The 17,579-nt window shown below is 42.8% G+C and overlaps 1 protein-coding gene across 4 annotated transcripts in view; it reads left to right on the top strand.

Annotated features, from left to right (window-relative positions):
* Window positions 1-17,579, top strand: part of LOC129821403 (collagen alpha-1(XVIII) chain-like) — a 147,216-nt gene that overhangs the window by 51,923 nt on the left and 77,714 nt on the right. For 2 of the 4 annotated variants that reach the window (XM_055879043.1, XM_055879041.1), the window contains exon 1: window positions 14,641-15,089. The exons of 1 other annotated variant lie outside the window; for it this stretch is intronic. In XM_055879043.1, coding sequence (XP_055735018.1) covers window positions 14,744-15,089 — 346 coding nt within the window. In that variant the 5' untranslated portion in view covers window positions 14,641-14,743. Of the gene's footprint in view, window positions 1-14,640; window positions 15,090-17,579 lie in introns of those variants that run through there. One more of the 4 variants, XM_055879044.1, reaches the window with a different exon arrangement.

Below are 17,579 nucleotides of genomic sequence, written 5' to 3'. Positions count from 1 at the left end.
TAACAAGGCAAGTCCTTTAAGAACAAATTCTTATTTGCAATGACAGCCTAGGAACAGTGGGTTAACTGCCTTGTTCATGGGCAGAATGACAGATTTGTACCTTGTCAGCTCGGGGATTCGAACTTGCAACCTTTCGGTTACTAGTCCAACGCTCTAACCACTCGGCTACCCTGCCACCCACTAAAGTAATACTGTACAAAATGTGGCAAAATAATTTTTGTCCTGAATACAAAGTGTTACGTTTGGTGCAAATCCAATACAACACATTACTGAGTACCATTCTCCATATTGTTAAGCATAGTGGTGTCATGTTATGGGTATGCTTGTAATCGTTAAGGACTGGGGAGTTGTTTAGGATAAAAAATGAACGGAATGGCGATAAGCACAGGCAAAATCCTAGAGGAAAACCTAGTTCAGACTGCTTTCCAGCAGACACTGGGAGATGAATTCAACTTTCAGCAGGAAAGTAACCTAAAACACAAGGCCAAGTCTACACTGGAGTTGCTTACCAAGAAGATTGTGAATGTTCCTGAGAGTCTGCTTTAAAAAATAGATCTATTTAACCAATTTGACAGAGCTTGAAGAATTTTGAATATAATTATGGGTAAATGTTGATCAATCGAGGTGTGGAAAGCTCTTGGACTTACTCAGACTCACAGCTGTTACCGCTGCCCAAGGTGATTCTAACGTGTTGACTTGGGTGTGAATACTTATGCAAATTAGATTTCTTTATTACATTTTCAATAAATTGCCAAACATTTCTAAAAACGTATTTTCTCTTTGTCATTTTTGGGTAGTGTTGGGTATTGTGTGTAAATGGGTGTGAGGAAGAAAAAAATATGTAATCCATTTTGAATTCAGGCTGTAACACGGCAAAATGTGGAATAATTCAATGGGTATGAATACTTTCTGAAGGCACTGTAGGTCATATATTGGGCAGCGGAGGGAGCCACTTGCATGATGATTTTCCATCCCCTGCTGTGTGAACGGTACCACAGAGCCCATAAATTGTATCTATACATCCTGAACTGCCTTTTATTTTGGAAAGGAACAGTGGAACATTGTACTAAGTGTATTTCTATTATTATTATTGTAACTAGTGATGGAGGAACAAATCAATATTTCACTGAGCAAAATTTATAAACTCAACATGCAACAATTTTAAAGATTTTACTGAGTTACAGTTCATATAAGTAAATCAGTCAATTTAAATAAATTCATTAGGCCAAAATCGATGGATTTCACGTGACTGGGAATACAGATATGCATCAGTTGCTCACAGATACCTTAAAAAAAAAAGTAGGGCATGGATCAGAAAACCATTCAGTATCTGGTGTGACCACCATTTGCCTCATGCAGCGCGACACATCTCCTTGGCATAGATTTGATCAGGCTGTTGATTGTGGCCTGTTGAATGATGTCCCATTCCTCTTCAATAGCTGTGCGACGTTGCTATTGGTGGGAACTGGAACATGCTGTCGTACACATCGATCCAGAGCATCCCAAACATGCTCATTGGGTGACATGTCTGGTGAGTATGCAGGCCATGGAAGAACTGGGACATTTTCAGATTCAAAGAATTGTGTGCAGATCCTTGCGACATGGGGCTGTGCATTATCATGCTGAAACATGAGGTGATGGCGGCAGATGAATGGCACGACAATCAGCCTCAGGATCTCGTCACGGTATCCCTGTGCATTCAAATTGCCGTCGATAAAATGCAATGTGTTTGTTGTCCATAGCTTCATTCTGCCCGTACCATAACCCCACCGCCATCATGGGGCACTTTATTCACAACATTGACATCAGCAAACTGCTAGACCATACCACACCATACACGCTCACCACCATCGTGTCTGGCATCTGCCGGGACATTTGAAACTGTGATTCGTCCGTGAAGAGGACATCGAAGGTGAGCATTTGCCCACTGAAGTCGCCGAGCTGCAGTCAGGTCAAGTCCCTGGTGAGAATAACGAGCACGCAGATGAACTTCCTTGAGATGGATTCTGACAGTTTGTGGGGAAATTCTTTGGTTGTGCATACCCAGAGTTTCATCAGCTGTCCGGGTGGCTGGTCTCAGACGACCCTGCAGGTAAAGAAGCCAAATGTCCACGGCTGCTGTGGTTACACATGGTCTGCGATTGTGAGGCCGGTTGTGCTGACAAATTGTCTAAAATTGTTGATTATGGTAGAGAAATTAACACTAAATTCTCTGGCAACAGCTCTGGTGGACATTCCTTCAGTCAGAATGCCAATTGCACGCTCCCTCAACTTGAGACATCTGTGGCATTGTGTTGTGTGACAAAACTGCACATTTTAGTGGCCTTTTATTGTCCCCAACACAATGTGCAGCTGTGTAATGAAAATGCTGTTTAATCAGCTTCTTGACATGCCAAATCTGTCAGGGGGATGGATAATATTGGAAAAGGAGAAATGCTCACTTACAGGGATGTAAATGAATTAATTTACAACATTATAGAGAAATACGGTGTTTGTGTGTATGTCAAATTTCTAGTATGTTTTATTTCATCTCATGAAACATGGGATCAACACTTTACATATTGCATTTATATTTTTGTTCAGTTTACAGTACATGTAAAAAGTTTGGACACACCATTACTCATTCAAGAGTTTTTCTTGATTTGTACTATTTTCTACATTGCACATCAAAACTACGAAATAACTAGTATGGAATCATGTAGTAACCAAAAAAGTGTAAAACAAATCTAAATATATTTATATTTTAGATTGTTCAAAGTAGCCACCATTTGCCGTGGCAGCTTTGCACACACTTTGCATTCTCTCAACCAGCTTCACGAGGAATGCTTTTCCAACAAAAGTTCACACATATGCGGAGCACTTGTTGGCTGCTTTTCCTTCACTCTGCGGTACAACTCATCCCAAACCTTCTCAATTGGGTTGGGGTCGGGTGATTGTTGAGGCCAGGTCATCTTATGCAGCACTCCATGACTTTCCTTGGTCAAATAGCCTTTATAATGCCTGGAGGTGTGTTGAAAAACAAATGATATTCCCATTAAGTGTAAACCAGATGGGATGGTGTATTTGCTGCAGAATGCTGTGGTACCCATGCTGGTTAAGTGTGCCTTGACTTCTGAATAAATCACTGACAGTGTCACCAGCAAAGTACCCCCACACCATCACACCTCCTCCATGCTTCATAGTGGGAACCACACATATGGAGAAAATCCATTCACCTTCTCTGCATCTCACATGGACATGGCGGTTGGAATCATAAATCTAAAATTCGGACTCATCAGACCAAAGGACAGATTTCCAACAGTCTAATGTCCATTGCTCAACATTCTTGGCCCAAGCAAGTCTATATAAGAACCTATAAACTCTCCCTCCCTCCCACATCCTCTGTCCCTCACTTACTGCCGCTCTCACACAATTAGCCTGTTCCTTCTGTTCTTCCTGTGCCATCCAAATTTGTGCATAGCCTAGTCAGTGGTCAAGTAATCTGGGCCCGGTTTTCCAAAAGCCTTTTTAAGGCTAAATTCATTGTTAGAGAATCCTAGGGTCCTATGGTTCTAAGAAACTCATCCTTCAGATGCTTTTGGGAAACCGTGCTCAGTTTGCTTGCTAGCTAGGTAACATGTCTAGCTAGCTCCAATTTTTTTTTTATATATTTAGCAGATGCTAGTATCCAGATGGACTTACAGGAGCAATTAAGATGAAGTGCCCTGCTCAAGGGCACACCAGCAGATTTTTCACATAGTCAGATCAGGGATTTGAACCAGCGACTTTTCAGTTACTGACCCAATGCTCTTAACCACTAGGCTACCCACCGCCATAATGTCGTTTGTTATAGCGGCTTGCGAGTAGTTTAAAACGGCCAACGACATCCGCACAAATCCGGGGCAGAAAGAAAAAAACATAGTTCCGGTAACCTTGGGAATAACTTTTACGCGCTTTTTGCTCGAAGCGCATGGTCTTCAGTGATGTTGCTAAGACTTTTAGATGTTTACGCAAGGACCCTTTTTAAGGCAGAACACATGTCACACGTTATTGCGCTATTAACTCATTAACTTTGACAGCCCTAATTCATATAGAATGACCCTTGAATCAGTAGAAAAAAGATGAGTGTTGTATCACTTCGATTAGAAATAGAATCGCAGTTTCTCATCATTTACAGATGAACGAAATGCTTGGGGGCAGCAGGATAGTGTCCAGCTCTAAATTCTCTCTCTCTACAGTATCTATTTGACTGGGCTGAGTTTCTCTGGGCTACATTCTCCCAGGTTGTTCAGGAATGTAGCGTTGAAGTCGGTGGATGCTGCTTCTGCTTGCCTGAGCAGGACCGCAAGATCCCGCAGGGCTGAGCTGGCTCTGGGGTTTGTCTCTACGGGATAGGTTTGTCTATAACGGAGGCGGCGACCGAGAGCAGGCCTGAAAGATGGCTGTCAAATTAAATCCCCTCCCACGCTCCTTGGTTTGAACATTCTCCAACCTTCCTTGCCCTCTACTCAATCTCCATAAACACGTCTCCGACATTTTCTGCGTAAAATGGCTTTGTGACCATCTCCTTCCTTATCAGCCTAAAATGGCTTTGTGAAGTCTGCATTATAGCCTTTTCAAACGCTCCTTCAGGTGCTGCAATAGTGCCCTGGGGAACTTCTGTATACACACACACACACAAATGATGGAGTCTACAGCATGCTACAGGACAATGTTCCTCAATCCATTCCTGGGAGGCCCCTCGCTGGTTGCACATATTTGCTTTGGTCCCACACCTAATTCAACCAGTTTGTGTTGAGTCTCAGAGTTATGGATTGAGAAACACGGCTACAGGCACAGCAGTTCTGAAGATATTATTTTGAGTGCTGCCACCTGCTGGTAACTTCAGGATTACCACTGATGGTTTCATGACACTATAGCTATATTAACATTCTTGTCTTTCACGAAGGACATGTGGGTGGTTGAGAGGAAATGGATGTTTTGTCGGAGTACAAGCCTACTCAACAGTTTTGTAAGGTCAGCTGGATGGGGAGTAAGTTGTTGGACAGGGACCAGATACTCCTCTTGTCTGTTGTTAAGTTTAAAAACCTCTTAGTATTTTGGTTTCGAGGTGACTCATCCCGTGTGGACACAGCAAGAGAAACAGTTTAGCCAGTCAGACCTCCAGTGAGGTAGTTTGCATCTCAATGCCCCCATGCTTTTTCCAATTCCTTTTCTCAAGAGTCAAACTTATGAATGTTCTGGTAATCGCTGTATTTCTTCAACCCTTTGTGGTTGACTTGCTTTGCGGTTCCCTTTGCCTTTTGTGTGGTGGGTAAATGTATTAGATTTTAGGACAATATTTGTGTTTATTTCTGGTCTGCTGTTGGCGCATACCAAGATATATGTATTCTACTGCCCAGCTGTGACATTACACTGTATGGCCACAGGGGTTTGTGCAGACAGTTATATACAGTACTAGTCAAAAGTTTGGACACACCTACTCATTCCAGGGTTTTTATTTATTTGGACTATTTTCTATATTGTAGAATAATAGTGAAGACATCAAAAATATGAAATAACACATGGAATCATGTAGTAACCAAAGAAGTGTTTAAACAAATTAAAGTGTGGGGGTTCTTTTCTGGTGACACTGTCTGTGATTTATTTATAATTCAAGGCACACTTTACCACAGATTTCTGCAGCGATACACAAACCCATCTGGTTTGTGCTTAGTGGGATTATCATTTGTTTCTCAACACATCTCCAGGCTGTGTAAGAGCTATTTGACCAAGAAGGAGAGTGATGGAGTGCTGCATCAGATGACCTGTCCTCCATAATCACCTGACCTCAACCAAATTGAGATGGTTTGGAATGAGTTGGACTGCAGAGTGAAGGAAAAGCAGCCAACAAGTGCTCAGCATACTTACTGCATGTGGGTACTCCTTCAAGACTGTTGGAAAAGCATTCCAAGTGGTGGTGGTTGAGAGAATGCCAAGTGTGCGCAATGCTGTCATCAAGGCAAAGGGTGGCTACTTTGAAGAATCTAAAATATATATTTTTACTTGTTTAACACTTTTTTTGGGGGGGGGGATTACTGCATGATTCAAATGTGTTATTCCATAGTTTTGATGTCTTCACTATTATTCTACAATGTAGAAAGTTGTAAAAATAAATATAAACCCTTGAATGAGTAAATGTGTCCAAACTTCTGACTGGTACTGTAGTTGTGGGGTCATGTATGTGTGCATGCATGCGTATGTACATACATATGTTTGTGCGTACTCGAGGGAGTGTGTATATGAATGCGTGTCAGGAAGTTAAAGTCAACTGAAGTGTGTTTTGTGTGTAGAAGTGAATAGGAATGTGAGTTGGTAAAGTGATCAGTGTGTGTCATTTGATAAGCCTGTGTTTAGAGTCCAGATACCGGGGCCAGTTTATTCACCATGGCCCTGGCATTACGGTGACTCCCAGCAAGAGGCCAATGACCCTAGCTAGCTGTAACAACAAGGGGGAAGGCGTGGGATATGAAGGGGGGGGGGGGCTCTTGCGCACAGGGCTTACATTACAGTTAACATTTGTTTCTTTAGGAGTGGTACCAGAAAGATAAGCATGGAAATCGGACATTTTCTGCTTCTTGTCCCTCTTTTTCCATTAGTTATCATATTGATGGGCATCCAACTGCCCCTGTCCACTACAATTTACAGTGCCACTCGTGATTATTTCTACAGCCACCTCCTCCCGTCGATGCCCCTTGGTTCGATGCCAAGTGCATATCTGCCACAAGATTCCTTCACAGATCCCTGAGACTTAATGGAGAATCACGACTTCCCAAAATGATTTGGGCTCTGGCCAAAGAAGATATCACATCCAATAGTTACCACTTGATGTAACAAGCACACTAAGGCCAAGTTGTTGTAGGCTGCTTTTCACATAGGGTTTCTTAGTTTGTAGTTAATTTGATATATGTGCAAATGTCTGGTCCCTGTGGGTGTCATTGTGAGTTACGGGGTGATCCCTTGTGACCAAGCTCAGATGTGATTCCTTCCCACAGTAAGCCTCTGGGTCTTGTTCAGTACGCCCTAAACTGAAGAAAACAGTCTGAAACAGGGAGGACCCACCTGGATTTGTCCAATAAGAAATACTTATTTTAGTTTTCTGTTGCAAAATGTTTTTAAAGGTTTCCTCTTGCGTGCCCTAATGAACACGGCCTAGGCATTTCTGTCTGCAGGGGGACTTGAGAAGTTCCCCTGCAATATCAAAAGCTATTATCTTGACTCCTCCAGAATTTAAATGAATAGTATATGTGTGTTTTTGAAGGACAGTCATTTATACTGAACAAAATTATAAACGCAACATTTAAGGTTATTAGTTCGATGTTTCATGAGCTGAGATAAAATGCCCCAGATGTTTTGAGGGAGCGTGCAATTGGCATGCTGACTGCAGTAATGTCCACCAGAGCCGTTGCCAGAGAATTTAATGTTAATTTCTCTACCATAAGAATTCCACCAGAGCTGTGCCCCTGCCTAGTCATGTGAAATCCATAGATTAGGGCCTAATGAATTTATTTCAATTGACTGTATATCAGTAAAATCATAGAAGGAAAAAAGTCAATTGAAATAAATTCCTTAGGCCCTATTCAATGGAGTTAACATGATTTGGCAGGGGCGCAGCCATGGGTGGGCCTGGGAGGACATAGGCCCACCCACTGGGGAGCCAGGCCTAGCCAATCAGAAGGAGTTTTTCCCCACTAAAGTGCTTTATTACGGACAAAAATACTCCTCCGTTTCATCAGCTGTCCGGGTAGTTGGTCTCAGACTATCCCACAGGTGACGAGGCCGGATGTGGAAGTACTGGAATGGCATGGTTACTTGTGGTTGTGAGGCCGGTTGGACTTACAGCCAAATTCTCTAAAACTATGTTGGAGGCAGCTTATGGTAGAGAAATTAACATACAATTATCCGGCAATAGATCTGGTGGACATTCCTCTGTCAACTTGAGACGTGTGGCATTGTGTTGTGTGAGTGGCCTTTTATTGTCCACAGCACAAGGTCTACCTGTGTAATGATCATGCAGTTTAATCAGCGTCTTGTTATGCCACATGTCAGGTGGATGGATTACCTTGGCAAAGGATAAATGCTCACTAACAGGGAAGTAAACAAATGTGTGCATAAAAAGGTTTTTGTCCGTCTAGAACATTTCTGGGATCTTTTATTTCAGCTCATGAACATGGGACCAACACTTTACATGTTGCGTTTTATATTTTTGTTCAGTATAGGTACCCATCTATGCAGAATCTTCTTATCTTTCTCTCTACTGTTTGATGTGATAGGGTACCTCTGAACCTGTGATCTATGTATTACACTTCATCAAGAGCCATTCAAACCATCTTTGTTTGATTTGACATTCCCTTTACCTACAGTATGAATCTTGATGTTTATACTGGCACAGGAATCTATGGTTCAGATATCATTAGTTAAAGCAGTGAAGTTTCAAGTTTGGCTCCATCCAAGTTAATGAGCATTTATTTGTACGTTTTAACCACGACAACTGAAATACTTGGATTCTGCCTTATTAACATGAGGAAAATGGGCCTCAAATTAGATAATGATTTGGTTTTATTACTCCATTTTAAAACCTTAATTAAAGAACTAACCTTATCCCAAGGCACCACAGTGAAAAAACTAAAAAAGTATGTTGTCCAAGTTTCTTGTAACTGAACTCTGTTGCCTTTGTTAGACATGACAGTGCATACATTACACAATCCTTGCAAATAATGACCCTTTGCAAATGAACATGCCTCATGTCCACGACAGGATGTGGACATGAAAGAAAAATGAGACCTTTTCACTGTTCGACTGCACTCAAGGTACATTTGTTTCCGTGGAGATATCCTGTGTTGAAAACGCTTGGGAGCTGTCACTCAGAAGGCAGCTTACACGGCATCCGTTTTCAGAATTTATCTCCAGAAGTAAGCGTGTTTCCTGACGCGGGGAAGACTCTGGCAGAGCACACACCAAGCTGAGGATATTCATGGCCACACACTCTTTTCGCCAGACTTCCACCCCCCGCAGACCTATGAAACCCTGTGAACTCTCTCTGTCACACATTACATTTCACACTTCAGACGCATTTAGGCCCTGCCCGTTCATTTCATAGCTGCACGAAAAACACTCTCGTTTGATTTCTCCAGATGACTACATCCATGCTACGTCTTTGTTCTACTCGACAGTATAATTCTCTCTTTGGGTATGGTGGGAGGCAGAAGACTTTGGCATCTGATGCACAGTGACTGGACTAGGAGAGGGACACACACACACACACACACACACACACACACAAAGGCGATATCAGAAAAGGGGCAGGATGTGTCTGTGCACGGTTAGAAAGATAATCTAGCACACACACTTTTTAAAAAAAGTGTTATAACCGACAGGTCGGATATGGGAGCGACGGCGGAAGCTTGCTCTGTGATCACGATGGGGCGAATGCATAGGACAACACATTAAATCCTCCTTCATCCTAATCTGTGAGAATCAAAGAGGGAGACGGGTGTTGTGGATTTATATGAAGTTGTAACCGGAATGAAGGGGTTATAACTTGGACTCCACATGGAAGTAATTCAATAGGCTGCTTTATCTGAAAGTTGTGACTTGTTCATTTCCTTAGAAAACGGGCAAACAATGGGAGACAAAAGACATTCATTATAACAGTATTGTGCTAATATCTTCTCTGGCGAGGGAAAATTAGCGTATGAGTTCATGAACCTTTGTTTCCCGTGTCAAGTGATCATGATCCATTTCCAAATCCCCCTTCCTTGTCTTAAGTACAAACCTCATGTGTCCAATGGGGAGAAACGCACAAGAGCGATATACCAGTTTAGGTCAATCGCTGGATGTCTGCAGGTTTTCCGAGCATTACAGTAGACTTTTTGTTGTTTTACTGAAGACTAAGTGTAGTCGGTCCAGTACATTACCCTAAGCACTGCATGCATTTATTGACTTACAGCAGAAAAAGGGTCTGCTTTCAGTTCCTGGTTTAGTATGTTATTATTGTATTTTCTCATTAACTGCTGGCACGCCAAACATATACCTGAACTATTTTCCCTGGGAATGGAGCTCAAATGTACTTAAATGCAAATTAATGGTAGTCCTATTTAAAGGCGCAGTGCAGTTAAAATGTGATTTCCTGCTAATTTAACAAATCTATTTCCACACTGAGGTCAAACATAACACTGAAATTGTGAAAATGTTCATAATTCCCTTTTTTGTCTTAGGGCTGTTTGAAACAAATGTCTGGAATTTCAGCCTGTTCAGGTGGGATGTAACTTCTGGTTGAGGGAGTGGGCTCTAGACCATCCTATCAGCCAATCAGGGCTGTGTATGTAAATATCTTCACATCTGACTGAGCATTTCAAGGACCAAAGGAGGCTCAGGGAATTAAATTATAAAACATATATCTTAGTTATTTTCATTAAATAATCCATGATTGATTAGATTAACAGTGATGAGGAAGTGACTGTCGTTCTTCATTTTGCACAAGCAAACTGCCAGTATATCCTGTACAATGGGGTTACCTCCGTCTCGCCCTCAAGGGGCAAGCAAGCATGCATCCAAAGAGGAGGCCACTGAATCGATATGCATTCCAACATGCTTCAACTTGCCTTTTGAGACTTAACTAAATTAACTTAACTCAGCATGGATGACCGCCCATGTTCGCAGAGTAGACTAGCCTGTATCGTATTAGAAGATCATGCTTCAGTAATTCTGTTTCACCTTAGACCCTTTTCTTCACAGCCCTTCTAGAAAAATGCTTATTTTGGAGAAAGAACACAAAACTTGATTATGCCAGTAAGTCCCAGACCAAGTTAATTACCTATTTCTTTGACTATTTTTGTTCCCATTAGAGTAGAAGCTTTGATAAACAAGACATGACACTGTCTTTGACTGACAGCGATTGTATGACCCTGAATCTCAAAAAATCATTGTTTGTTAACCACCTCCCCCACTCGCCCCAAACTAACATGGAGACTCCAAGACAAGGGGTGAATGGGACCCTCACTGACCCTGAGCTATGCTGAGACGCACGTCACGCCAAGGGATAAAGTTGTCATGCTATTGTGAAGAGATGTCCAGATGACAAGACTCCCCGACATAGGACCACTGAAAATGATATGGGGGCCGTGGGCAATGCGGTTGAGTTCCTCTGTCAACAAGCAGAACCTATACACACCCCCAGCATGTCTTTCTTTTTTCTAAAGCCTTGTGCTATTAGAGAACGACACAGCCCCTCTTCCTTAGATCGCAACGCTCCCATTAGCAGATGTCAAGGGTCTCTGTCAACGGTCCCCCACAGGCCATCCTGGAACCAGTCTGAACAAGAAAGTGAGACTTAGGATTACTATGTAACCACACACAGCATGGAGCCCCAGAAGCAGGGGGGCTAGACAGAGTGGAAAATTAATTATGAGGTAGGGCAGGAGACAAAGATTTATGTGAGTCTTGCGAGGAATGGTATGCACAGGGGGTGGGAGAGAGAATAAGTAAAGAATTTTTGTACAAGTTCATCCACCTTCGATTCACCCTGATATGTATTCTTGATAGAAACCCGAGTACACTGAGTTCATTTTGCCAGACAATATGTTTTGATTGCTCTCAAACTTAATACAACTCTGGGAAAGTCCCTCTTAAGAAATTATATTATTACTCATCTCTGGATCATATAATTCGATTTTGATCTAGTGTTCCTAGACAAATGGATTGTTAAATGTATCTTTGCATTACTGGCTCTGTCAGATAGCTAATAAGCTATTTTCTAATGTGGTTTGGTGAAACGAATAAGTGAATGTGTTCACCACATTGCTGTATTTTTATCTTTCCGCACAAACGATAAAGAATGTCATTCATTTAATGTTTGTTTATATCCCTCTAGACTTCCGATCAAATGACCGAGGTAGAGAAGAGCAAGACCCTAAAACCCTGAACACTCACTCCTCATGCCCCTACTTGTAATGTGAATATTCACAGAATCGGTCAGAAAATGGATTAAAATGTTACTAATAGCAGGTTCACTAATGTTTTATTCCCGAAAATACCTCTAGCAACTGTGTACACAGAGCTGCTCAGTGCTGTAATTGATCGCACCAAGGAGAGGTAGGCTTATCCCTGTTCTAACAGGATACACCTGTGTGACTCCTTCGCCATTCAGATACTTGTAAAATGGATTTTGCATTGTCAAATCCTAGGCTTTATTAGTTGAGTGTCAACCTACGTCATTTGCTGGTTCAGTGTTACCAAGTGCACTGTAGATTTTTTTCTTTTTTTTATCGGAGGTGGACAACACTCGCATCCAATTGCTTGGTGGGGTTTTCAATCATTCAGATTTTATTTTGATTATTCACATTCACCGTGAGAAAGTTTTGATAGTTTTGCTTTAAACGGTCAGTGTATTTTGTCATTTTTACATAAAGTACAGCAATCCTTTTTGCGAGCTGCACATGGTCAGGACAGTCATTGGTCAGGGTTGGAGAAACTCTATGTAAAATTGAAAAACATTTATCTGCAAAAAAAAGTACAAGTTAATCAGTGGGTGATGGTGATTTCAAATAATAAATTGGGGGAGATGACAAGAATAAATTGCCTCCACCCTTAATCTGATAGTGGGGTGGAAGATGCTCAGTCTTCCCTATGGCTCAACTCAGGTGCCTACACACACCATTGAGAGACACACACACACTATGAGACAGCTATTCAGATTAAAGAAGTCATCCCATCAGCAACAAATTTAAATAACTATTTTTTTTTAATTATCCAACCGAATCACACTGTATGGTTTCAAACTAAAATGTATGGTTCCTTTATCGGAGCCCATGTATTTACACTGAACAAAATATATAAATGCAACATCCAACAATTTCCAAGACTTTACTGAGTTAGTTAATATAAGGAAATCAGTCAATTGAAATAAATTCATTAGGCCCTAATCTATGGATTTCACATGACTGGAATACAGATATGCATCTGTTGGTCACAGCTACCTTTAAAAAAAAAAAAAGTAAGGGCAAGGATCAGAAAACCAGTCAGTATCTGGTATGACGACCATTTGCCTCACGCAGCGGGACACATCTCCTTTGCATAGAGTTGATCAGGTTGTTGATTGTGGCCTGTGGAATGTTGTCCCACTCCTCTTCGATGGCTGTGCGAAGTTGCTGGATATTGGCGAGAACTGGAACACACTGTCGTACATGTCAATCCAGGGCAGTCCAAACATGCTCAATGGGTGACTTGTCTGGTGAGTATGCAGGCCTTGGAACAACTGGGACATTTTCAGCTTCCAGGAATTGTGCACAGATCCTTGCGACATGGGTGCATTATCATGCTTAAACATGAGGAGATGGCGGCAGATGAATGGCACAATAATGGACCTCATGATCCCGTCATGGTACTTCTGTGCATTCAAATCGCCATCGATAAAATTCAATTGTGTTCCGTGTCCGTAGCTTATGCCTGCCCCATACCATAACCCCACTGCCACCATGAGGCACTCTGCTCACGATGTTGACATCAGCAAACTGCTCGCCCACACGACGCTATAAACGCTGTCTGCCATCTGCCCGGAACAGTTGAAACTGGGATTCATCCGTGAAGTGCACACTTCTCCAGCGTGCCAGTGGCCATCGAATGTGAGCATTTGCCTACTGAAGGCGGTTAAGACGCCGTACTGCAGTCAGGTGTAGACCCTGTTGAGGACGACGAGCACGCATATGAGCATCCCTGAGACAGTTTCTGACAGAAATGATTTGGTTGTGCAAACCCAGTTTCCTCAACGGGCGGCTTGTCTCAGACGATCCCGCAGGTGAAGAAGCTGGATGTGGAGTTCCTAGGCTGGTGTGGTTACACGTGGTCTGCGGCTGTGAGCCAGGTTGGATTTACTGCCAAATCCTCTCAGCAACTCTGGTAGACATTCCTGCAGTCAGCATGTCAATTGCACACTCCCTCAAAACTTGACTGTGGATTTGTGTTGTGTGACAAAACTGCACATTTTAGAGTGGCCTTTAATTGTCCCCAGCAGAAGGTGCACCTGTGTAATGATTATGCTGTTTAATCAGATGTCAGGTGGATGGATTATCTTGGCAAATGAGAAATTAGCACTAACAGGGCTGTAAACAAATTTGTGCACAAAATATGAGAGAAATAATATTTTTGTGTGTGGACAATTTCTGGAAAATTTTATTTCAGCAGCTCATGAAACATGGTACCAACACTTGTTGCTTTTATATTTTCGTTCAGTATAGATGCGTATCGAATTGTTCATGAATGGAGAAGTGCACGTCCTTAGGTCCAACTACTTTTACCTACTTTAGTTTCTAGGTTTGGTTGTTTCTCTTATTATGCTTGTACAAAGAGATTAACTCAGGAGGAACAAATGTCAATTTTCTATAAAACATTGAAAAGCACCAACATTTAAATTGAAAGGCAAGCAGACATTTTTCCTAAAGGTATCACAGCAGAAGAGACCCTTTTCACTGCTGTGACAAAAGGAGTGTAGGAGGAAGAGCTGTGGGAGGGAAAGATAAAGAGTATAACCAATAAGGAAGAGACCTCCCTCTGCCGTCCCCCCTTTGGATTAAGACACTCCTCTGGCTGGTGGGCTGTGTGTGGTGACTCTGCAGAGCACTGGAGGAGAACGGTGCATGTGGAGTGAATCAGTGGCTGTGGGCAAGTCACAGTTCACTCTGGGTGCCTGATCAACGCTGCTGGTGGAGTACTAGTGGGCAGCAGCAGGATGGATTGCAGGATTGAATTCCAGCTGGGTGTCTCTTTTTTACTGATACTCTTGGTGGGCCGTAGTGAGGCGTTGTGGTTTTCCTGGGGCAGTACAGACGGCACCACTGAGGCTCCAACGCTGGACAATGAGGGATCTGGGAACCCTGTGGCTAGCGGGAAATCACCAAAGCCGGACAACGTTGGAGAAGATGGGGCAGAGATCATTGACGTAGCTAGTGGAATACGTAAGTTTGTGCAAACTTGGGACCAGAATTCGAAGGCCACGGAGACCCATAAGCTGACCACTGTGAGGTCACAAGCCAGGAATGAGCGTCCAATGTCCACGTCGAGGGGAAGTAAACCTGGTAAAGGCACCTCTGCATTATGGGGTCTGGATCTGGTCTCTGGGGGTGGTTGGGAGTGGGTCTGGATTTGGATCTGGTTCTGAATTCGGATCCGGGTCTGAATTTGAATCTGAATTTAGTTCTGAATTTGACTGTCTGAAATCAGGCTCGGGTCTGAATTCAGCTCCAGGTTTAAAACTGGTTCTGGGTCTCAATTTGTATCTGTATATGGGTCGAGCATTGAATCTGAATCAGGAGCTTCTGTGTGGGAGAACCAGGAGGGAAAAGTTATACCTACAGACCTCACGGGTTTAGCAGAGAATGTCAGTGTGCTTGCTGGGACAGAGCATGGGACGCTGGGTATTACCCAAGTGGACCTTGCAGAAAGTGCTTTGAACAAGCACAACAGAACAGGGGCATGCTATGGGTTACCCCATAGACAGTCAGCCTGTCCCAAGAGTTAATGTCTCGAGACAACTCGCAGTAGCAATAAAACAATTAACTGTAGCTCTAGTTGGAATGCCAATCATTTTAACTCGACAGAGTACTTCTGGTGAATACACTTTCAGGTGATTTACTAGCCTGTTTCAACAACTACCACTCTAGCTACTAGTGAGGTGCTCCGCCCCAAAACCCCCACATTGCTTGCTCATAGATTCCCGTTTGCTTGTTTGCAAATCCATGGGTGGCGACAGCTTTGCGGTGCCCAACTTTCTCAATCACCGCAGCGTGGAGGACATCCGGGCTGTTCTGGTGGAGTGGGTGTGGCTCTTGCGGTCCCGCTGCCACCGTAGCCTGGAGTGTTTTTTCTGTTTGCTGCTAGTGTCCAGGTGCGGTGATAGCCCCCTAGGCCTGCGAGGTCCTGCTGGACAGTCCTCGCCGACGGCCAAACTTGACGACGGCCACTCTCTTCCCGATGAGAAGGACTGGTATCAGTCCTTCAAAGACAATGGTGTGAACATAGACTAAACAAACATGACACTGGTGGTTTCCAGGTGCGGCCTGAACCTGTTGCATGTCAATTTATGTCCAAGTCTTCCGGTTGGCATGTGACTGATAACTAAAATATATCAGAAAGTATAAAAAACACACCGTATCAATGATTCACACTCTGCGTTACCAATCGGACAGGATAGTTAGATTTTCTGGAGAGCTAGAGGTGGCCTCTAAGGATCCTTTAACATACAATAATGTCATTTAGTTAAGGTGCAAGATACAGAGACTGCTTTTAAGGTAGAGCGACTTAAATGTCAAAGGGGGACATGTTTTAGGCACACCTAGTTTTAGATTATTCAATTAAACCTGAGTAAATTGCCGAAGGTCACAGTTTCATTCCATGTCATATGATTTGTCCCTCCCAAACTTAAAGGGAGTAATTATAGAGCAGTCATTTGTTTCAAGTGCACTTCAAGGAGGGAGCGACACTCTGAAATGCACTGTACGTCCTATACATTCTCTCTTGGCATGCAATCTTTACACCAACAAGCTGTCACTTTTGTGTATTCATGGCATAAATCATTGGAATATTGATAGAACATTTTACAAGCAGTACTTATGCGTGGTAATTTTGGATTGGAAACGATCGCACTTTTCTTGTATGAATTGCTTGCCAAAGTTGAGACGTGCATTCGGCTCTCTAAATGTTCAAATTAAGCTGTCATGTTACATTGAGCGCATGGGAAGTGATTATTTTGGCTTTTGTGGTTTGGCCCTACACATTCAACCAGGGAAAGGGAAACCTGGTCTTTATGCACAACTGAATGCATTCAATCAAAATGTGTCTCGCGCAGCCAACCCCTCTGAATTAGAAAGGCGCGAGGGGCTGCCTTAATCGACATCCAAGTCATCAGCGCCCGGGGAGCAGATGTTGTTGAGGGTTAACTGCCTTAAGGGCAAAGTGGTAGATTTTTTTTCACCTTGCTGGCTTGGGGATTCAAACCTTTCGTTTACTGGCCCAACGCTCTAAACAGCTAGGCTACCTGCCCAACTTTGTGTGTGAACATACTTGTGTGACAGTTTTAGCTTGGTGACATATTGACACCAGCTGTATGTCGTTCAATGGCCTTGAGCATGATAGGGAAAGAAGAATGGTACTGGTAGATAAAATATTTTTTCCCTGTACAACATAAACCTTACTCAGTCTGCATATAAAAGTGGGAACATTGTTTTCAGCAACAGACTTGTTTTGAATGACACTGACTGAGCATGTGACATTTTTTTCCTCTGCTAGTTGGGTAGAAGTAGGGATGTGCAATAATTAGCCTATGCCATCAGTGTGCCAGGATAGTAGCTTATTATATTGTTAAGTCAGCTCTCACCCATCACTGATCTCTCTTGCAGCCTCCGATCTCATTAGACTCCACCCTGCTGTTATAGTACAGTGAGAGGGGGCGCTCAGGAATCACTTTTGGCCCGAGCATGTCGTGGCAAAATCTCCAAACCACATATTGAGCTTCAATTTCCTTCTCTTTGCCAGGTAGTCATTTGGAAACGCGTATGGTTATGTTTCTT

The sequence above is a fragment of the Salvelinus fontinalis genome, chromosome 23 (genome assembly GCF_029448725.1).
Source record: "Salvelinus fontinalis isolate EN_2023a chromosome 23, ASM2944872v1, whole genome shotgun sequence".
In the NCBI taxonomy this organism is placed as follows: domain Eukaryota; kingdom Metazoa; phylum Chordata; class Actinopteri; order Salmoniformes; family Salmonidae; genus Salvelinus; species Salvelinus fontinalis.
Note: the sequence above shows the minus strand (reverse complement) of the source record. Positions and strands in the feature narration are given on the sequence as shown.